Source organism: Balaenoptera acutorostrata, chromosome 17 (assembly GCF_949987535.1).
Source record: "Balaenoptera acutorostrata chromosome 17, mBalAcu1.1, whole genome shotgun sequence".
NCBI classification, from domain to species: domain Eukaryota; kingdom Metazoa; phylum Chordata; class Mammalia; order Artiodactyla; family Balaenopteridae; genus Balaenoptera; species Balaenoptera acutorostrata.
Genome location: NC_080080.1, coordinates 16,310,135 through 16,334,063, shown reverse-complemented (window position 1 = coordinate 16,334,063; position 23,929 = coordinate 16,310,135). Strand labels below are relative to the sequence as shown.

Here is a 23,929-nt window from a genome sequence, read left to right as displayed (position 1 = left end):
AGGGGTTGTAGGGAGGGGGCAATAGAGAGTTATTGCTTAACAGTTACAGAGTTCTGTTTGGGATGATGAAAAGTTTTGGAAATAGTGGATACTGTTGCCCAAAACTGTATATATAATTAATGCCATTGAACTGTACACTTAAAAATGGATATAATGGCAAATTTTGTTATATTTTACCATAATTTTTTGAAAATTCAGTTAATAAAATGAAAAAAAATCACTGAAAACTACTAATCACTGCTAACTTTTATTTTGTATTCAAGGACACAGTTAACCAGGAGAAGAGGGTTCTTTGCTCTGTCAAATAAATATATTTAAAAGCTAGCAAACATCAGAGCAGATTTAAGTGTCAAGTCTTAAGAGACTGGGGGAAAATTACTAATAGTTATTTACAGCTATACAAAGTTAACATATTGCAAGGGAAACATAATATAAATATATTCAAAGGTTTCATTTCCAATACTTGACATTTCAAATTTTGAAAACATTAAAATTATTGTCAAACAAAACTCAGACCACATTAGCAATGATTTAAAAAAGGGAGCAATTTAATCATTATAATACAGAGTGCTTTAAGAAGTTTTTAAACGTGTAAAAGAAAGAACAGTTTAGTGCATTAAATCGTTACTGTCTTTACATTGCTTCTCTTAAAAAAAGTTAACAGTAGTATGAAAAAGCCACCCACAAAGCCAGCTGTTTGAATGAAGAAATAAGCTAAATTGCAGCATTTTGGAATTACTAATAAAGCTATAGTTAAAAAATGAAAAGTTTATAAAAATGAAAGCAGCATGCATAGTCAAGGCTTTTTCATAACATTTTCATTAGATGACAAACATTTAGGTAAAAACAAGAGCTTAATATTTATTATTCATTAAATTAGATAAAATAAACTGGCCAAGCCCACTACATCTGGTCATTCAGAAAAACATTTTAAAATCCAAAGCTAATGAAACTGAACATTTCTTCTATGAAGAAAGCACATTTTGAAAAATGGTCCTATAGTCACAAAGGAAAGGGTCCTTCTCAACACGAATGAACAGCACCGGTCTTTACAAAGTTTGAGTTAGGAGGAACTTTCAGTCTCCTGAAATGGCAAGAGTTAACAGTGAACACTGCCATGTTCATAAGTGAAAAGCTAAGTTTTAACTCATTCTGATCAGTTCAGAATTTTTTTCTTTATTCACTGAAGTTGTTACACAAAGAATTTCACCAAAAGATAATTCTTGAGAATTCTGATCTGACACCTGTACAAAATTTCTGATTTCTATACGATTGTAAGAAAACACTAAGTTAATATTTACTACATGGTTCTTTTTCACATTTTTGGTACAATATTTATTTCAGAGTTTCACCCTATCCAAATTCTTATGCCAGTTTCTTTCCCTTCTTCAGTACTGATTATGTTGGGTTTAAGAAAAAGCTAATTCAGTTTCTAATGAAAAAAAGTAACAGAGTATTACAAGTAGTAATAGTGGTATCCATGAATGTGTTCAATGAAAGATCCAATCATTAAGCGCCAATGATACCACAAAACCTTCTTGCTCCAACATATGTCCACAGCCTGTTTTTCACTTACGTTGAAATTACATAAACCCAGGCACAACTCCTTAATCTTAGTGCAGGGCCTGAGAAATGAGACACAGAAATAAATCAGATTTTTCTTTTTCCTGCTTCATACAAGTTTTACTCTGTAAAATGTTTGGTCACTCAAAGCTATAATCTTAATCATATATCAAAGAATACAGGCAATAAGGCCCATCTTACGAGACATACAGTATTAAGCTGAACAGAATATGAGGACAAGCTCTAGTGGTCATTAAACCCCCTCAGAAAGTCTAAGAATCAGAATGTCTCCATCATATCAGAATAAAAATGCATTGCATTGAAATGTGACTTCTTACAAGTTGTTTTAATTAGTGTCCTGTGTGCGCTGCAGGAATTCTGCCGTCTGCAGCAGTTTAACTTTGACACAACATTGAGTCCCACTGTTTTTGGGTATTGGATCCTATTTTTTGAGATTGTGTATGCCCCCAAACGTTTTCAGTGTCATCAAAGATTGGGCCCATTCACAGTAAACCAGACATCTGGAGTTGAAGAACTGATTCTCCTCCAACGTTTTAGGCAGCTATAAAAGAAAAACATAATAAAAAACTAAAATTTTAGAGATAACCATATTTTAACATTTACCACTTTTAGAAACAAAAACGATTAAAATACATCCTCTGTATTCGCTTATTAATCCTGAGATCACTTGCCACATGTATCTTGTGTAATGCAGATTTTGCAACTCCAGTGTATATGTTCTGCATATACCAGATTTGCTTATAGACATTTTTTACCTACATGTAATAATTTATAAAAAAAATTAGTAGGAAGTATATATTTCATTGTATTCATAATAGACTATGAAATCTAAAGACTTGTATTTTTTTCTATTTATATACGGGGCTAGCTTGTGCAAAAGACATATGTGTTTATGACTTTTTTGCAGTAACTATTTTGGAAAGGTTTTGGTTACTTTTTTTTGGTAAATTAAACCGTATCTAAATGAAGAAGTAACAGTTTAGAGGAAATTTACAGTGAATCCTTTTATAAGATGAAAAATTATTTTGTTAAACCAATGATAACTTGCTAATTAATGGGTTTTATAATTTTAGACTTTTGCACATTTTAAAATTAGAGCATGCCAATATAGGTACCACAAAAGTACATGTATAACATATACGATACAATTTTTTAAAAATCATGCATGGCTTTGTGTGAATTTTCTGACCATAGTGTCCATTAGCATATTGATATATAACTTACGAATTATCCACACAAACTTAAAGTAAGGTCAAACTAAGCTGTACAACAAAGTTCACATTATTTTTAGAATGAGATTACAACTTCCTCCAAAATCACTGCAGAGATTACTACTACAACAATGACAACAATTCACTGCAGCAACAAATTTGTTGATTCAATCTTGGCCGAGTGCACATTCTTGTGTTTAGCAACAACAAAAAAAAAGCCTGTAAAAAATATTTTCTGCATCTGGGTCAGAAAAAAGCCTGTCCTGAAGATTTCTGACATAAGGAAATGGAGGGCTGCGTTTCAGGATAAAGCTGTACAAGGCTGTTTAACTTCTTGTGACTCACAAGGATACATTATGCTCTATAACCTGGAGTAAGATTCATTCTAAAATAGGTGCATTTTTAGTCTCATCTGTTTTTCTGCCTGAAAAAAAAAACCTGTTAATGAAAAGAATATCTGGAAAAAAAGAATATCTTGCTTACTGCCAAGCAATAAGAATAGTGCCTGGTACATATTAAGCTCTCTATAAACAACTGTTAAAACTAAATAAAACCAGGGAGGAAGGCATGGGGGAATTAAAGAAATTCTGTGCAGAATAAGAGAGCGTAAAAGTAGCAGATGGGGTAGGGATGCAAAAAGCTATGGAAGTGAGTATAATAAATATGCTCACATGATGAGGGTCTAAGCCTCTTTTCCTCCCCTGCTGTTTGAGAACACTGCAGTGATTTCTGACAACAAGGTGCTTTTGGACTACTGATGGACAGATACAAACACTTCATGACAACTGCACTGTTTTTAAAAAAAGTACAGTCTTATCCTAGAACACTCCAAAACAGAGAGTAGAAAAGAAGCAAACTATGCTACTGAGTTCCAAAAGTATTAAGAATTCAAGTTCTAACTCCAAATCAGGTATCTGGATTTGCAACTACAGTGAAATTTTAATTAATCCAACCTATAAAAGAATTAAGAGTTAAGGAACATGCCAAACCTTTCAAATTTAAAGCATATATACTTGCACTTTTATGCCTACAGAGAGATATTTTTAACTTAATAATGTGTTTCTGCTGGTAGCAGGTTTGTTTTATATCAAATAAGGAAAACACATTTTAGGCAATTGAGTTAATTTAATATAAAATTTGTTATTTACCACTGATCCCTAAAACAGAAATAATTTATATCACAGTTTTCAAAGACAGATGCCACCTAAGCAAACATGAATTTATATATCGCTTAAAACAGACCTTTGGCTTTTAATAGAAAAAAAATTGAATAATTTTAATACTTAAAGCATTTTAAACTCTAGTTAAAAATCTAATAGTTTGGGGGGCAATACAATGAATAAAGAAAGAGAGATAGCCATTTTCACCTAGTTTCCTAAAACTGAGCAATCTTCACCCCTGTGGTAAGTCTTTCCTTCGGTATACTTTTCCCCTTCTTTTTAGTTTTCGTTTTTGAATTCTTTCCTTAAACAGGCAAAAAATGAAGCTTTAGTGAAGGAGGGTTGCAAGAAATACATTTTAGTTATCTTTAGTATGTGTGAATCCCCAACCTGCCCACCAGTCTTCCTTCTTAGAGAATGGGTAACTTTCCCTTAAAACAAAGTAAAGAACATTTCACATAAAAAATAATTAAGGCAACATTAAACTCTACAAAATAAACGTAACCATCACAAGAATCAGACTACACATGATAATCGTATCTCTTGGCTATACTCATGGCACCTAGTCCTCTTATGAGGCATAAGAGAAACTATTTTAGAAAAAATCCGTCAAAAGTGACGATGACAAATACGAGGTGACTGTGCTAAATGTATGTGGTTGGTGAGTGCACACGCAGCTTAACAACTTACATTTCAGTCATCTGATTTAGAAAGCTTCCGCTTCACATGTCGTGGGGGTTCCCAAGTGTCACTGTCATCTGTTTCTTCTTCATCCTCTTCCTGATCATCAATAACTTCATCTTCCTCCTCATTTTCCTCAAATAATTCTATACCTAACTCTGATCTTCTCTGTCTTTCAGCAAACCATTCTCTGACCTGCTCGTAGCCCATATGTGATTTGTTAACAAGTTCATCGAGGTCTTGCTCATTAAGAAATTTGTGCTTCAGGTAATAATCCTTAAGTATTGCAGTTCCAGTTTTAAATTTGATGAGGGACGGCCCCCTGTCCCAGTTGTTCATTCTCTTGCTTCCTCTGGGCCGCCCGCGAGGTCTTCCTCTTCCCCTTCCTTTGGGTCTCCCTCTCCCCCTTTTTCTAAGAGAAGACAGACCATTCATACTGCTTGAATTGGCGCTTTGATAGTAGTAGTACCATTTCAAGTTTCCATTTTTCCAAGCGTAACGGGTGTCCCCAAACCAACTAACTATGTCTGTTCTAGCAAGCCCGCTTTCTTCAGCCAATTTGTCATACTCTTCTGGCGACGGCCACTGTGTTCGGACAAATGCGCTTTTAAGCATGTGCAACTGCTCAGGTGTCTTTTTACATATTTTGCCCGTACTCCCTGACTTAGGTGCACTAGACTCATCTCCAGGAGAAGTTTCTCCAGTTTCTTCTTTGGAACTACCTGCATTGCTTTCCTCTATTTCTCCTTTCTCTTCCTTTAAAGCTTTTGATTTCTTCTTCTCTGTAAACCAAGCATCAATTTCCCTTCTGGTAAGTTTGGTTTGCGCTCTTAACCTATTTAATTCTTCTTCTGTAAGTACAGAGCTGTTGAGAAAACTTGCCTGTAGGGCACGAAGCTGCTCTGCCGTCTTCTCTTTAAACTTTTGGGGAGTAAAGTCTGGAAAAGGATTCCAGGATTGTTTCTGCTGTGAAGTAACAACAGTTGGGGATTCCGTGGTTTCATCACTGGAGTCTATGATAATAGTGGCGGAGGAATCATTGTTGAGATGTAAGCACTGATTACTCTTTGAATTTCTCTGGTTGTACCTTGTGTCACTAAACCATTTTTTAATCTCTCCTTTTGTCAGCCCTGTGATTTTCATAAGTCTGATAATTTCGGAATCATGGGGAAACTGATTCTTTAGGTAGCTAACTTTTAATTCTGCCAGTTGCTCTTTAGTCTTTTTTGCCCGAACGCCGAACGCATCAGGGTTCGCCACTGCGGTTTCATTTTTTACAAGCTGAGAGGATGGGGCTCCTGCTGCTGCTGGCTTGGTCTCTGCAGTAGGCTGAGTGGCCGGGAGCTGACTTTTCTGTGCGTTTGTTTGATTTGGAACCCCTGCCACTGTCAAGGCTATAGGTGCTGCTACTGGCAAGGTATTCGTGCCAGCCACTTGGGTAAGGACCAGACCTGGCTGGCCAACTATTTGGCATGTCTGTAAGATGGATGGTAAACCATTACTTCCTGTGGAAATGTGGGTGGGGATGACAGTTATGGTCTGAGGTACAGTGTGGACTGTTCCGTTGAATTGTTTTCTTCTCGCCTCCTCTACTTCCTCGGGAGTCCAGCTAACACCATGTTTTAGACGTTGGGCTGAAAACCATATCTTGATCTGTTCCTCTGTATATTTTGCTTGGGCAGAAAGAACAGTAATTTCTGACATTGTTGGATAAGGGAATTTGTTGTAGGTGTTAAGCAAAAGGGGGTTGTTATCCAATGCAGCATTGTAGGTAGGAATGCTATTAACAGGGATGAGGACTTTGGGAATCAAATTGGAATTCTGCTGAGCTGACACAGCAGTGATAACCTGTGCTAACCCAGGAAGAACTGCTGCTGGGGTCACAACTGTGCTGGCAGTATTTGGATGTATTCTGTTTACAATGGAAGTACTTGTATTCGATTCAGAAGCTGAAGAACTTGGATTTTCCACAGTTCCTTCACGGTCTGGTTTGATTTCATTCTCTTTCTCTTCCGGAACGTCCTCAACTGAATTATGATGAACTGTAATCCGTTTGTTCTCCACTTTATTTTTCATCATTTTCATGATAGGAGTTTTACTGATAGATATTCCCGAAGAAGAAACTTCTGTCGATTCAGCTTGCTCTGAATTCTCCTCTTTAACAAAACTACCATCAAAAGTCAGATCATTTATTGTTTGTTCAAAGATTGTCTGGTTATTTCGTTTCACCATAGTCAACTTGAAATTTTCTTCTCCTGGGTGATATTTCAGATTATGCTCGGAAAGTGCATCATACCTTTTGGTAAGAAAATTGCATTCGACACAAACATAGGATGAATTTAGCACTACATTGGGATGTTCTGAATCCACATGAAAAGTAAACATATTTAGATCTGGAGTTTGAAAAGTACAATATTTACATTCATAGCCACCTTCAACTTTTTTATTTTGCTGATTGTCAGAGTCCACGGATTCATGAACTTCTTCATCACTTGAGATACTCTCTGCTCTGGTGTTTTCTACAGGTGTAAGTACAGGAGGACCTTCATCCAAATCTGATATCAACTCGAGGTCTGGATCCTGTTCACTGGCTAGGACCATGCAGGGTGTTGTGGATTTTCGCCTGCTTGCCATTCTGATGTTACGGGGGAAATCTCAGTGGTGATTAAAAAGCATTGGGGCTTAAAACTGTTCAGTATTCTTCATTTGAAAACAATGGCTTTTGGTTCTTCAAGTCTGTCTTTGTGCTCAACAAGTCTCATTAGCAGCTTTTTCATGGTGCTATCAAGTAAAGAGCTTATGGTTGGCAAATAAAATACTGCTGAACTGCTGAAATTTTTGAAGCACAACTCCAATCACCTACATTAAGATAAATTAAAAAATGTTTTTAAATGAGTGATTATGATCTATTAAACAAATTACAGTTATATTTCACTTACATGAAGTTGTTGGAGAGCTCAGTTATAAAGATGTAGAATAAGACCAGACCAGGAAAAAAGTCCTCTAAGGATCAAAATAGATGTCTCCAAGCCAACTCACTCAAGGTCATGTACTGTACCTCATGGGTCAGCCCACGGACTTGTTTATTTGGATTTTTCAGCTAGCCAGCTATATATTGGAAGGGAAGGGGGAAAAAGAGTCTGCTTCGGCAGGCATACTAATATCAATGTGAAATGATAATCTGTTAACAGGGGAGGAACTTTAAAACTATAAAAGCAGCCACAGATACTCAAGACTATGACCACTAAGTATATAAGAAATTCAATCCATCAGTTATGCCCGCTTCTTCCTCCTGGTCTGTCTTATCCCAAAAGCATGCCCAAGTATGGCAAAAGCAACAAAGGCAGAATATAAATGATCAAAGTTTCAGAAACATTATCTTAATCATTCTCCACAATGCTATCAAAATTGGTAAAACATATCTAATCGTATCAGTCTCCTGACTTAAAGCTTATGATGGGTCCCCAGTGCTGAAAGAATGAAATTCAAACTCCTTAAGCCACATGTAGTTCCCTTCACATCCTGGCTGCAACCTCAATTTCCTACCATCTCCCTCCTGACTCCTATTTCCTTATGCTTTAGGCACAGAGCAAAAACGATTGCTATTCTAGGGACTCTCAGTGCAGGCCATTCCTTGTGCCAGGACACTTGTTTGTGCACTGGGTGTGATGACCTCTCTATAGATTTGCCTGAGAGATCATCTTCTCCCCTTAGCTCGGCCCAACCTCCTCCCCGGTTTATTTTCTAGTCTAGCACTTACCATATTGTACCAGAGGAATGTTACACTTCTGTCCCGAAACCTCCAGTTTCCTTATTCATTTTTTCCTTCTTTTTTAAAGTAATAGCTTTTTTGAGACATAGCAAAGCTCCTGAAACTCTGGATGGAGGCAATTTCCTTTATGTCTTCAATCTAAGCTCTCCCAGCTGAGCTATCTTGGCTGACTTCTCATACATTTCTATATCTCCTTTTGCATACAGAAGCCTGGAAGTAGAGACTCACTAAATGCTTATTAACCTGAACTAGGGAGTTCCCTCGTGGTCTAGTGGTTAGGATTCAGCGCTTTCACTGTTGTGGCCCGGGGTTCAATCCCTGGTTGGGGAACTAAGATCCTCCCCCCAACACACACACAAAACTACTTCCAACCTGAACTAGAATGAATAGAAAAAGAGTCCTGTAAAATTCAAAATGCCCTAAGGGCATCACCATGGAAAATGTAGCTGAAATTCACAAGAATGACCTTGAATCATCAAGAAAAAGTGAATTATGTTCATACAAATACATTTTAATACTTTTGTACCCAAAATAGTTAAAATACAATTTTGATGCTAAATCAAAGTTGGTGTGCTTCTAAATTCTAAACCAAATGAAAATGAATACAATAAGTGGTATCACTTATTTTGTACCACAAATTGGAACTATTTTCATTTACTAGCATAATCCTTGTCCTAGCTGAATGAGGAGAAAAAGTTTATTTCAAAGATTATAGCAAAACTAGGTCTCCATGACTCAGTAAAGGGAGAAACATTTTTAGGAAACAGAGCTGTCCAAAGAGAGAATGTCCTGCCTTTGAAGGTGGTAAGATCATCCTCGCTGGGATTATTCAAATATATACTACATATCCATTTGATGGATCCAAGCAACAGATGGAAAGTTGGACCAAAAGTCGGACTAAATGTCCTGATTTCCCATATTACAAAATAAAGAGCATCAGCTTAGTAATAATAATGTTATCAACAGTCCAAACCCCACTCTCAAAAGTGTCAGTGTTTTCTTTTCTATAAAAAAATCTTTGATTTCTAAGGGAAAATAAAGAAATCACTGAAATTTAAAACGATTTCTTAACTAAATGTTATAAACTAAGATAATACCATCTCTCCTACTCAATTCAATAGGGAACACCACTGTTTTGATCATTTTTTCCTCATTAGAAACAGGGAATTCCTCAAATAAGACTTTAAGCAGAAGAGTAACAAATGAGCAGCACCCACATTTTTGACAGTGAAGGAGAATTGCTGAAAGGCAGGGAGTAAGCTATTTTGTGACTGTTATTCTCATAGAATCTTAGATTATATTTAGTTAGGGTATATTAACAGCCAGAAGTCAAAGATAGAGGGGTTTTTCTTGAAACTACATTTCCTGAAAGTGGTGGTTTTCAAACTTTTTGTTGTAAGCAGGAGAGCCCTTTCTTCAAACAAAATTCTATGAGAAGCCCAAGTGCAAAACTGATTAAAGAATATAGCCACTGGTCGGAGAAGTATAGAAGCTAAACTACTTCCTGACCCCATCCCATGGACCCCACAATCTCTACTCCCACCTCTGATGGGTTCTGAGATGTGTCTGAAGCCTTTGCCTTAAAAATGTAAATACTTTCATCAAAAATCCTCAGCTTGCCAGTGCTAAGTGAAATGTGAAAGCTAAAGTGAATTTAATGTGTCCTTTCAGGTTGTTTCACTCTAAAAGGCAGGCCTGGAGCGCCCAGGAGTAGAACAGAGTAACCCATACTAATAAAAAGATACAGAAGAGAAACTTGAGGAGCTAAAATCCCTTTATTATTCTGGTTCTCTAGCTCTTGGGTTAAATTTCTTACTTTTTATCCTACCTAGTATAAAAATAGGAATATGCTATGAAATTATTACTTTTATTTCTTTTCCTTATAGTTCACTAGCTCAGGATGGTCAGTTTGTAAGAACTGAAACAGATATAAAATTTTAAAAGCTTAAATATTTTTTGCTAAAGTCATGAAAATTACAAAATATTCATATATTATTATCTAATGATATATACACACAATTGTGCTTTTTCCTTTGAAAGTACTGGTCTTTGAAAGGAATTCGAACATTTAAAATTATAAATTAAATTTATTTAAATTAAATATTTTAAATTAAATGTATAATTTTAAAATTATAATTAAATTTAAATAAGCTACTTAAAAGAAAGGCTTAAAAAAATCTTCAGTAATGCAAAAGACTAAAAATCTGATTATTTTGAGTATCCTAGGTTGCCTCAACCTGGATTACTTCTATACTCAACTACATAGACCTGAGAAATACTCTTTCCTCTTCACTTCTAAAACTGTTTGCTCACATTTTGCTAACAAACCAGAGTCACTATATTATTTAACATATTTCCAAAGGGAGACTAAGAGTTCCCAAAAGAGCCTCAAGATTTGGTCCAATGGCTCAATTCTGTTATTATGTATATAACCTAAAAATAAATCAAAGCACAAACAAGGGCATCCTCGTGGTCCTTATTATAAAGTCATGATTTGGGGGGGAAGCAGGGACCTCAGTACAATCGTCCCATTTTTTATGGAAGAAGAAACCCAGGCCCAGGGGGTAAGTTCACAGAGGCTTTGTGATATAGGGTAAAACCACAGGTTTTAGAGTCTCCTCTGTCACCTAGTAGTTAGGTGACTGGAAAAGTTACCCAATATCAACCTCATATCAACCTCAGTTTTCTCACCTATAAAACCAAAATTCTTCAGTTCACCAAATCCACTGAACAACTATTTGTTGAAGGTCAACCACGTGCCAGGCACTGTGTTGGGCACTTGGATTACAGCAGTGACCAGGACAGATCATCTCTGGTCTGCCAGGTTCTAGCAGTTGAGCAAGGAAAACAGGCAGTAAACAGTTACTTAGACTAACTATGATCAATGCAATGAGAGAGGAAGTATCGGGAACTATATAAGCACATTATAGGAGGCTTCTAGAAAAGAAGCAGAGAAGGCGGCCCTGGAGAAGATAAGAATACTGGTATCCTACCTCAGAGGCTGATCAAATAAAAATGCTTCACACACTCTGATATACATTAGGTGCCTAATTAATGCTTTTTTCCCCAGTCCCTGAAAAATTCCTTTGGGAATGAATAAATACCATTTATTTACTATTATTCTCTTTCTTTCTATCTCTCAAGCAACATAATCAGCTGACAAGGCACACAAGTTGAACGAAAAAGCAAAAGGGGTTAAAAATACAGAATAAGAATTTCCATGGTGTGGTTTCAATTCATCTCCTTTCGTCATTACAGTGCAGTGGGGCTGAGACAGGAAAACTGCCATATAGAAATTGCTATTAGCTGACAGGCATCTCATCCTCCCTCTGAAAGTCAACTCAAAAAAGCTTAAAATCAATTTGCGGAAGCTTGCACTATTTACCTATAAAAGAGGGTTAGAGTTCAGTTGAGGAGCTAGGTGGCTTTGCAATTAAAACATAATTAAAGTGAAGTCTGCCAATAAAAGAAAAAATTATGCTCTAAATGCATCCAGCACTGTAAATATAATTATGTTTGAACGCTATTTTCAGTTAATCTTTCAGTAGAGAAATACGTTTAAAAAAAAAAAAAGATCAAATCCATTACACTGCCATTAAAAATGATATTCAAAAAAGTAATTAAGGAATATGGTAAAGTATCCATTTACTGTTAAATTTTTAAAAATCAGAACAAAATTTGTATACTGATTATAAAATAACTATGGGAAAATATGTATGCATGTGGACAAAGACTAGATGAGAACATAAAAAATGAAATTTTCACATGAGATTATGGGTGAAATCTTTTTATGTGTGGTATTTACAAGTTTTCTTTAATATTGTCATGACATTGCTTTACTGTAAATACAACAAACAATAGTTTCAAGGCCTTAAAACTGCAAATAGACTAAAATATTTCTATGGTCATTTGTCTCAAGCTGGAAACAAAGTTTACTTTCTATTTTTAAAGCAAAAACATGTGCTACATAAAGGTTTCTTCAGGAAGAAGAAGAATCTGAGTATGTACAGCATTCAGGGGTATTCCAGACATCTTTGGGGGCTGCTGCCCCACAGTAGAGAAGTCAGACTGGTTCTAAGAGCCCGCAAGACCACACATAATCTCCAGGGTGTAGATCTAGGCCAAGCCAATTTCCATGGCTCTACCTGCGCACTGGTTCTTCTCCTGAGGGTAGGATGCTCCTTAATCAATTCATGATTCTTAACTCATGAAAATAATTACATGAAATTTTCTCTGCAGAAAAGCATTTAGTGAAAGCAAAATTTATTTCATCACAGAATAAAAATCTGGAGCAGTTCTAAAAGTAGTTCTTCTTACATGGTCAGAGAGAATGTCTGTTTAGCTCTCCACTATTCCCAGGGCCAAACACAGTGCCTATGAAGTCCCCAATAATATTTGCTGGGGAAAAAAAAAGCTTTAAAATATATGTGTATTGTGTATTATAACATACATTCTACTTCATTAAGCACTCATTTATAAAGGAGCTATAAAGAACAACTGTGCTCGCTTTACAGTACTTTCACTGGTAAAATCCTTACTAATAAAATTACCTTAGTCACTAGAATATGAAAACATGCTCAAATATAAAACACTCTATTTATTAAAATATAGCAATGGATATTCAACAAGTATTTACCAATATCTATAATTCTACCATAACAAATCAGTTTTATGTGTGAATAGTGTATATCTAAATTTGTAGACTATATAAAAATGAAACAAGGATGATAAATTCATTCAAAGAATTAGTCCTGCAGAAGACTTCGGAAGAAAAGGCACAGTTCTTATAAAGATAGCAAGTGCAAATCTGAACTGAGAATCATTATTTCTCTATAAGAGAAAACTATATTTTAATGATATTCTATATTTTTAAAGAGATTTAAAAACAGGTTCTCAATATAATACACTATAAAAAGTTAGTGGATTGTTTCAAATTCTATGCTTAGTGCTAAAAAAAAAGTCTAAAGAATTTTATAAGTAGGGCCATAGCTACACTGAATTTCCAAGCCTCTATTTTTCTGGCTGTCTTGTACTTTAAATTAAATGATTAACAGTTTATTGGCCTAGTTAGCCACAAAGGCATGTTATTTTGGTAAGATTTTATGCGAATAAAAACAAACTTTGTTTTTAGGCCAATTCTGGGTCAAATAAGAACATTTAGAAGATAACTATAATTTTTAAGTACTGTGGTAGTTTTGACCTAGTACCAACTAAGTAAAACTGTTCTTAGGACAACTAAAATATACAAACTAAGAATCCTTTGAAATGTGTATTTATACATAAACTGAGAACTCTTAGGACTCTGTATTCTATTTAGTTTCACTTCTCCCTCTCTGAGTCAGAGTTCTGTTTAGCCAGCTGAAAATACTTATTTTTACATGTTTGTATTCAAACTAAAAGTCACAAATCCACCAAAATCACAGAATGCCTGAAATAATAGTAGGAACAAAGAATAATGGACTCAAATTAAAACAAAGGCTATCTACCATGTTCTTGTAAAAAAAGGTGTCCAAGAGGATACTTTTTTTAATTACAAAATTTTTTTTTGGTCTTTACACACTTGAGGCATTTTTCAAAGCTAAAATATAAAAATATTTAGAAACAAGAGTCATGTTCTCAAAAAAAAATGAGCGATTTGTCAACCCAAATTTGTACCCACAACAAACGTTTGTAAAAATTACTGAAACCTAGAATTATTACCTAAGAGATAAATCTCAAGAAAATTGCCAAAATGGTCTCAAGATAATAAAAACTCAAGTATCAAGGTGAATACAGACGGGAGTGAATATGATCCAAGTAGTAGCATCTAAGAAACTGTGGCCAAAGATTATCTAATTTCAGAAGATCCCTTTGCTAATGCTAATTAAGGCTTAAAGGTTTAGAAACTCTATCCTACCTGTTTTTTTTTCTACCCAAGAAAGCCAACTTTAACGCTGCTAAAGATTAACAGAAGAATCTAAGCTGGACAGATTTCTCCTGGTAAGCTCTGACTCCAGATTTGAGGAGTGAAGTGTCTTTTTGAATGGTCTCCAGGACACTAACATCCTGGTGTTCTACCTTCTGCTGGCATGTAGGTCGGTATGTAACATATAATGAGAGTGATACACAAACTAGCCCTATAATGAAATCTCCTGTCTTTATTATTCAAGTTTGTGAATAGGATCCAAAAGTAATTTTTGGCTGAAAATAATTTTCCCCTACTTTTCTCAAGGAAGTGTATTAAATCTTTCACAGACAATCTACACAAGAATGCTATTCTTGATTCTAAGTGAGATTATCATTGAAAGGCTGAAAAGCCATTCATCTGTCCATTATCTTCCCCACTTATAAAATAAAGTAACTGTTACCTATTTCACTCAGGATATAATCATTCAATTTTTAAAAATACTTTGAAGGGGGCTTCCCTGGTGGCGCAGTGGTTAAGACTCCACCTGCCAATGCAGGGGACACGGGCTCGAGCCCTGGTCCAGGAAGATCCCACATGCCGCGGAGCAACTAAGCCCATGCGCCACAACTACTGAGCCTGCGCTCTAGAGCCCGCAAGCCACAACTACTGAGCCTGCGTGCTACAACTACTGAAGCCCGCTCGCCTAGAGCCTGTTCTCTGCAACAAGAGAAGCCACCGCAATGAGAAGCCCGCGCAGAGCAACGAAGAGTAGCCCCCGCTCGCCGCAACTAGAGAAAGCCCGCGCACGGCAAGGAAGACCCAATGCAGCCAAAAATAAATAAATAAAATTAATTAATTAATTAATTTAAAAAATACTTTGAAGGATAATAGTAATTAGTATTGGTAATGTCAACTTGTAAGAACACAAAAAATGTAAGTGAACCACCATATTAATGGTTATGGAATCTTTCCTAGTACTTTCTGGAATCATATACAATAACAATTGGACTAAATAAATATTTCCAACAGTATAGTATGTAATCTAATGCATCTTATAAAAGCCAACTTGTATCAGGTAGATAAAATATAAAAGTAATTATGTACAAATATATTCAAATATTTAAATAGTGGTATGCTTAACCTAAATCAAAGTATTTAATTATTAATATCTTAAATTTTATAATTGTAATTAACTATTATTAGAGAACTGTATACTGAAAACATATTTTCAGGAGTTGTTCTTGTAAGTCTTGAAGCATTTTTCTGGATATAGGCAAAAGAATAGTAAAATTTCTAGATCAATTTCCCCACAGAAAAGGTCTCTACCCTCATGACCTTCATTTGTCTGGTTCACCACTATTACCACAGCACCTGGTACAGTGCCTGATACACAGTGGATGTCAGCAAATGTATTGAATAGATTGAAAACTCAATTCTAAATATACCACATAGATTTATTATGAAGTGTGATGCTGTTTCCTTTGAAATTAAAGCAGACAATACTTCTATATTTTTCAAGTTTGAAAGTACATTTCTTAAAAAAGAGTTAAGAATATATCTGCTGCTTTTTTAAGAAAAGCTTTTAAAACTTTAGCCAAATATAGTATCACTATATTAAGTGAGCACATTCAGTATCTGAGTTTTTACCATACCAAAACGATGAAACACATACTTGCCATAGCTTCCTCCGCATTCTGTTCTTTGACACAGAAGGGTGTCCCTTCAAATTAGGAGATGTTTAGCTCAGGCCATCATTACCAACAGGTCCAAAGTACCTATCTGCCATCTCCTACAAGAAAAGTAATATCGCTTTATTATTCTAGATACGATTCAGTCTTATTCGGAAACTTTAAGCTTAGTGCCTTGGCTTTTTAAAAATAAATGTAATTTTTAAAAAATTTCATTTCCTCACAGAACTTTTAAAAGAATCATCGAAATGCCAAACTCAATCTTAGTAAGAAATTCAAAACTGAAAACTACACTTCAAAATATCTTTATATTTTATAAAACAACCAAGTCACTATTGTACTATTTTCAATAAAAGTTTTCAAAAGGTGAATATATGCAGTCTATAATATGAAAGCTGAGATGAAGAAACTGGGGATTGTAAAAAATTAGTACACAAAAGTTACGATAGACAACTTAGTTAAACTAAGAGTTGGGAGGCGGTGTGTGTTTGTATGTTTACATATAAGCCTAGTGATATTTGTACCCTAATTTACTACGTATTAATTGGAACGAAGTGGATCATTAATGCTGGGGACATGCCAATACTACTTAAATAAACTAGTGGTATCTACCCCTAAACATATGGTTTATCTAATAGAATGACTGGTGGTTATTTCATTTTTGTAAGAAAGCTACTACTAAATTGTTTTTCAATCAGTGCATTGTGAAGCATTAGATGGTACAAAATCAAGCAAACTGAAAATTCTCTGAAAACTCAGACTTGTGTCTAAAAATGTTGTGGTATATTATTCACAGTTGTTAAACCAGTCAGGAAAATTAAGTAAAACCTATAATTGCTTGTCTTATTAAATAAAAGTAAATAATGCTTTTGAAGGGTTGAAGCATTTTTGTTATTGTTCTTTAAGCACTGAAACTCTGAAAACCATAGTGAATGAATATTAAGGAAGATGATTTCCCTCAGTACCTCATCCTTTGATTCCTGCTATTATTACATACAACTTTATGAAGAAGTTTGTTAAAACTTGGCTGGGAACTTCCCTGGTGGCGCAGTGGTTAAGAATCTGCCTGCCAATGACACGGGCTCGATCCCTGGCCAGGCAGGATCCCACATGCCGCGGAGCAGCTAAGCCCGTGTGCCACAACTACTGAGCCTGCGCTCTAGAGCCCGCGAGCCAGAACTACTGAGCCCACGTGCTGCAACTACCAAAGCCCGTGCGCCTAAAGCCCGTGCTCCGCAACAAGAGAAGCTACCTCAATGAGAAGCCCGCGCACCGCAACAAAGAGTAGCCCCGGCTCGCCACAACTAGAGAAAGCCCACGCGCAGCCACAAAGACCCAACACAGCCAAAAGTTAAAAAAAAAAAAACTTGGCTGGGCTTGGACTATACTTGGGAGTGGGGGTTGGTGAAAAAAGAGCACTCTCACTGTATTACTACGATAAGATTATTTATATCAGAAGTTTGTGAGTTCTATGAAACACCCCTTAAAACGTGTCATATATTAGTGATTCATCTTGAAGCTTAGGTCAGAGAAACTATGTGCATGTTGGGGTAGGTGTTGGGGTGCATGTTGATTAATGTCTACCTGCTAAAGCCAGCCTATTCTAGCATTGCTTATGAAGAGCCCACTTAAATCGAGAAATCATGTAAATATATCAGTCCTTTAGTAAAATACTTGTAGGGTAAGTTAAAGCTTAGGCTGAATAATTGCACTATTTTCATGAAAAGCAAAAGAGCATTTTCTTGGTAGACCCAGTGGAGCATCCTGTTCTGTCTGCAGCCTGGGATTCTACAATTTCATTTCCTGGTACCTCCTTGTTCTGACACTCCTTAGCCATCCATCTACAAGATGTGGACTAGAAGAGAGGATAGGAAACAGCTGCCAAAGCGGGGAGGTTATTTTCCAAAATGAATTATTAATATTATAGGAAATTGGTAACCTATTTGAATCCATTCTTAAATCACACAGTAATTGCAAGATGTTTTACTGAACCAGAGTCTCTGAGAAGAGCTGCCAAGACATGCAAAGGCACAAGGCAACTAGAGGAGCAACGAATGAGTTCCTCAGTATTTCTGGATGAAAAGCATACTTGCCTGGTGTTAGTTCAGTTCCTGATACTGGGAGTACTTTAGGACACCTCTCAAATTCAAAGTATCTTTTTAAAATTTAGGAACAGAGTGAACTTCGAAAATTAAATAAGTCATCTCAACCACATACATTATGTAATAAAATAGATCAGTTATTTTGGCAGTAGAGGACGGACTGGAACTAAAGATGAAGAATTTGGGCTTTGGAACCAGAGTGCATGGGTTCAAGTCCCAGCTCTGTCACTTACTAGCTGTGTGGTCCCGGATAAGCCACTTAGCCTGACTGTGCCATAGCCCCATCATCTGTAAAATGGGGCCAATGATAGTACCTATTTAATAGGGTAGCTGTAAGTATTGAAAGAAATAACACATGTAAAGTGCTTGGACTATTTCCTGGCCCATAGTAAGTCCGCAATTAGATTTTTCTGACTCTTATTTGAGGTATTAACTAAGTTATACAACAAAGAAAGTCTTTGTTTAAATTTTGCTAAATGTTGAGAACTAGCATAGTGTTCTGGGTCAGTTAGACTTCAAAAAACAAACAAACTCATAGAAAAAGAGATCAGATTTGTGGTTACTGAGGCAGGGTACAGGACTGGGGGGAGGGGGGATTGGATGAAGGTAGTCAAAAGGTACAAACTTGCAGTTATAAGATAAATAAGTACTAAGGATGTACCGTACAGCATGATAAAATATAATTAACACTGTTCTACGTTATATACGAAAGTTGTCAAAAAACTAAATCCTAGGAGTTCTTACCACACACACACACAATTTGCTAAATGTTGAAACATTATAAAATATTTTAAAAGTCTGCAAAACAATCCATTTTATTTTCCATTTCATACCTCTGAGCATATTAAGCAATGCTAGAATAGGCTGGCTTTAGCAGGTAGACATTAATCAATCATAATTTATACCCCCCACCCCAACATGCACATAGTTCCTCTGACCTTAGCTTCAAGATGAATCACTAATATGTGACACGTTTTAAGGGGTGTTTCATAGAACTCGCAAACTTCTGATATAAATCTTATAGTAATACAGTGAGAGTGTTCTTTTTTCCCAACCCCCACTCCCAAGTAGAGTCCAAGCCCAGCCAAGTTTTTATTATTATTATTATTATTTTATTTATTTATTTATTTATTTTGGCTGCGTTGGGTCTTAGTTGCTGCGCGTGGGCTTTTCTCCAGTTGTGGAGAGCGGGGGCTCCTCTTCGTTGCGGTGCGCGGGCTTCTCACTGCAGTGGCTTCTCTTGCTGCGAAGCACGGGCTCTAGGCGCGCAGGCTTCAGTAGTTGTGGCACGTGGGCTTAGTTGCTCCGCGGCATGTGGGATCTTCCCAGACCAGGGCTCGAACCCGTGTCCCCTGAATTGGCAGGCGGATTCTTAACCACTGCGCCACCAGAGAAGCCCCCAGACAAGTTTTAACAAACTTATTTTTCACAATATTGGGAGGTAAAAGGGAATAAACTTAGTAAAGAAGAAAAACATAATTATGAGTGAAGTGCTTAGAAATATCAGAATATTCCTATGTCCTTTCATTCCTCACAACAATCAAAAAAAGAAAAAGACCTTTAGGAAGGGGAAAAAGGGAGTCAGAAGTCCTAAGGGAAATATTAAATCACTAAAATTTAATGACAAAGTTATTTTATTTTAAATGATAAATATGTATATGATATGTCTATCACTTTAATGGTTTAATTTTTTAGATAAGCTTTGATAATATGACTTTTTAAAAATCTAAATTTAAAACTGAAAACAAAAATCCTGTATAAAAAGTGGTTTACTCAGTTTTTACTCCCTTGAATAAACGTCACTCTTAAACTGCTCATATATACTTCTTTTCCAAAGTATATCATCATATTTGTTTAAACCAAAGGTACATAAGACCATCGTTATACCTTTCAAATACATTATGGGATACTGATTATATAAACTGAAAAGATTAAGTACCCTTTAAGACCAAAACCTGGCAACCTACATAAAAATTTACATAAATGTTTACTTTAAAAATTAACTGTATAGGGCTTTACTGGTGGCACAGTGGTTTAGAATCCGCCTGCCAATGCAGGGGACATGGGTTCGAGCCCTGGTCCGGGAAGATCCCACATGCCGCAGAGCAACTAAGCCCGTGGGCCACAACTACTGAGCCTGCACTCTAGAGCCCACGAGCCACAACTACTCAAGCCTGCGCGCCTGGAGCCTGTGCTCCGCAACAAGAGAAGCCACCGCAATGAGAAGCCCTCGGCAACTAGAGAAAGCCCGCGCACAGCCATAGAAGACCCAACGCAGCCAAAAAATAATAAATAAATAAAATCTATATTTAAAAAAATTAACTGTATAAAATACAGATCTCCAAAATATAAATGCAAATGTATATCCTGATTAGTAATTTAATCAGCAGCTCAGTCATGCGAATCTGGTTACTCACGGACTACAACTGTTAATGTATCAGAGCAACAGGATACAATAATATAAGGGAAACACTGGCTATTACTCAAAGGCTAGTATCATAGTTTTTTTCCCTTCAAATAAATGTAATTTAAATTACTTTTGAAATTACACAGGATGATTTAAGAGAATTTTAAGTTAGAAAAAATTTAGACATAAAAGTGAATGTGCTATACTGGCTATTACTACAAACAGTGCAATAGATATTTCTGGACACCTCCCTGAACTGACTGAATATGATATTAGATTAAAAACTAGCTTAGGCACTGAAATTTCAATACTGTTAATATTCAAATAAGTAGAGTCTTTTGAGCCCAAATCCACAATGCTGCAACGTACATAAAAAGGTTATTTCCTCAGCTACACTTGTAATCATTTTAGTAATTTTAAGAGTACTTCCATTTAAGTAAGTCCGAAATATCACATTTTTGTGCCTATTTAACATTACACGAAGGAAAATGTATAGTATATCATAACATCACCTTTCAGTCTCAATGTGAAATATAATAACAAAAGGGAAAAAAATCTCCAAAATGAGCCACCTCACCTATGCTATCAAGTTCATTAATAAAATAATTGTAAAACTTTTTTTCACATTTATTGAAAAAAAGAACTTATAACACAAGTATCATTAAAGGTGAAATAATTGCTGCATCATTCATGAACTGTCCTCCAATCCAGTGAAATAATCAGCTCACTATAAGGGAGAGACATGTACTAATGAGCGCTCACCGGCACAGGCACATTTATGTTTTCAGCCTTAGCATATTTTCAAGCCATCTGGCAGCAATGCCTTTCTGGTTCACCCAGCCTAATCTGGTCAGAATTGAATATAAAACTCGACTTACGTGCACTTTGGGGAAACCAAAGAACAGCACACATGAATAACAATGTTCCAAACATGTAGCTCTAAACTAGTTTATACTTAAAATGTGTTTTTTAAAACATTTCTATTGAAGACGTTAAAGCTCTTTTAAAAAATACTAGAATGGTTCAAGAAATCTGTATGAATCAGAGCTGTCATCAGTTACCCAAGTCTTACTTTAATTCTTTTTTTTCTCATTTTAATCCTGATCACTAAATAAAGCATTTGAAGAGATTCTTCTACAAAAAGAGTCCTTGATAAATGAAATGCTATCAATTCTATATTGAAAGGACCCAAGGTTTGACAACTTATTTTGCACAAAATTAGTCTGCTTAGCCCTAAAACGCTTAGAGTAAGAAGGGAAAAACTAAGAGGAAAAAATATTCATGAGAGCCCTTTTTCTTTTATATCCTGTTACAGCATTATTGTTTTCGGCAGCACTCACATTTCTTTTGCTTAAAATCAAGAGTCAGAATTGCTACTTAAGAAATTTTTAAAAAAATCTATGGGATATGCTAGGGTCAGTATCTCTGTTAACACCAAATCCTGTTCATCCTCACCACGGGCATAAAAACAAACGACTTTTTCAGGATAATTTTTCAGAAGCAAGGATAATTCACGTAGCACCATATAATACAAGTTAAAGCTTTCAGACAAAGACTGAGAAACAATGACCAATACCGACAAATCTTAAGGTGCACTCATGTAGGTTATGCACAAACATATACTCCAAGCCAACAAATACTCACTATTCCTGGGATAAAGCTGCTTCTTCCTCCCTAACTGGGAACTACTCTATTTCCCAATCCTGTGATTTTCCCTTTTTTGCTATCCTCTCACTCTCCAAGAGAACTGCTTCTTCCCTTCAAGTTACATGCAATCTCAACCTAAACACATTACAAATTCTCTATCAGTTAGTTTTCCTGACATTTTTTTCTCCCCACAAAGATTAGCCTCTTCTCATGTTTTTCTTCAGAGCTGGGGTGAGATGACAGAAAAGCCCTGTGGAATTCCCGCTCTGCCCAATCTCTTCCCCATATGCCTCCTCTATCCATCCCCTCTCCCGCTTCCTAATTCTCCTACCCGAGTCTCTCACTGAAACCCGCCAGAGAGCTTGATCCTGCACTAACATAAGCTAAGGATATCCAAAGGAACCTTTTTCTTCTCTTTATTTTTTTCTTTCTTTCTTGTATTTTTTTTATTTATCTTTTTTTTTTTTTACTTCTTCTTCTCCGGGGTTTTGCTTTTCCCTTACTGTTACCCACAGAGAGGTGGGGAGGGACGTATTGAAACAAAGAATTTCAAGTCCCGTTTCCTAGAACTTTGGTGTAAATACACAGGGAAAGAGCATCCGCCAGGGCTCTTCTTTACTGCCATTAGACCCCCTTCCTCTCACAGCTCCTTCCTAGCCCTTCATTCCCTGCAAAGACCGGGAGGTTGTTCCTTTCAGGCCCTAAGGCTTGGAGCGGTCCATGGTCAGCCTCCCTCTCTCCCTCCTGAAAGGGACGGATAACATTTCCATTCTCTCTAATCAACTTCTCCCTAAGTCCCAGGGCTCCCTCAAAAGCTAATATAGTTCTTAAGGACTCAGCTCTGACTCTTGCCCCGAAATGGGTGCCCAGCCTTCCCCGAAGTGAGGTACAGCCCTTCCCCGAAGGATCTCTCCGGGCTCCAACCCCAATACCAGTGCGCTCAGCTCCAGCAAGAGAATCTCTCCTGACTCTCAGGGAGACTAAGTCCCCACGAGGCCACACGCCCCCGCAGGGCAGGGCTCCCGACCTCCCCTAGGACCCTCAATATTGCTGGGGTGTTCCATCCCTGCGGCGCCTGCCCCCCTTCTAGGGAGACCCAGTCCTCACTTCCTTCAACAATCCCAAGTTGCTCAGCCCTCTCGTAGGCAGGGGGGCTGAAATTTCCCCTTACAGAGCCCACCCCAGCTCCTTCCGCGGCCGCAGAGACCCCGAGAGCGCAAAGGAGGCTCAGGGTCTGTCCCCTGGCGGCGATCCCGGCCCAAGCAGGCCGGGTCCCTGCCCCTCGGACGCCCCGCGCCCGTCCGCCCGGCCACCCGCCGCGCCGAGCGCGCTTAGCTCCCCGGGGTCTCTGCCCCGGGGCCGCCCTCCCCCGTCCGGCCCGCCGCGCCGACCGCGGACTCTGCGCCGCCGGTTCCCACCCGTAGCCCCGGACGCCCTGGGCCGCTGGTCGCGGAGCCCGCTCGCGCAGCTACCTGCAGGGGCCGCCGCGCCTCTCAGAGCCCCGCCGCCGCCATCTTGCATTTCAAACCGGCTACACTCTTCAGGGAGTCAACTCTGACCTGTGAACCCTACACCCGGAACCGCTCGGCGGGCCGGCTCACGGCTTCGGAAGCTCTGCGAACTCCGCGGAGCGTAGGGAGTCGGGGGTGGGGGTGCGAGGCGAGGCGCGCGCCCCAGCAGCCGACCGGGGGCGGGAGCGGGGGGAGGGGAAGAGCCGACCCAGGCGGCGCCCTCCCGCGCGCGCGCGCGCCCTCCGCGCGCCCCCACCCCGCTCCGCGCCTGGCTCTCCA

General features: G+C 37.6%; 1 protein-coding gene across 2 annotated transcripts; it reads right to left on the bottom strand.

Moving 5' to 3' along the window:
• Nucleotides 1-525: 525 nt before the first annotated feature.
• ZHX1 (zinc fingers and homeoboxes 1) lies at nt 526-23,630 on the bottom strand. Of its 2 annotated transcripts, XR_009005783.1 has the most exons (5): nt 23,612-23,630; nt 15,968-16,084; nt 4,646-7,495; nt 4,163-4,259; nt 526-2,125 (listed from the first exon to the last, which is right to left on the bottom strand). XR_009005783.1 is itself a non-coding variant. In XM_057531959.1 (4 exons), exon 3 carries the CDS (start codon nt 7,268-7,270, stop codon nt 4,649-4,651), a length of 2,622 nt encoding a protein of 873 aa, XP_057387942.1. In that variant the 5' UTR covers nt 7,271-7,495; nt 15,968-16,084; nt 23,612-23,630; the 3' UTR covers nt 526-2,125; nt 4,646-4,648. The 2 variants fall into 2 exon arrangements, 1 of the variants encoding a protein (XP_057387942.1); XM_057531959.1 differs by lacking the exon at nt 4,163-4,259.
• Nucleotides 23,631-23,929: the final 299 nt, after the last annotated feature.

Excerpts from the sequence above, each read along its gene's own strand:
- ZHX1 (XM_057531959.1), bottom strand. The coding sequence starts at position 7,270 with ATGGCAAGCAGGCGAAAATCCACAACACCCTGCATGGTCCTAGCCAGT.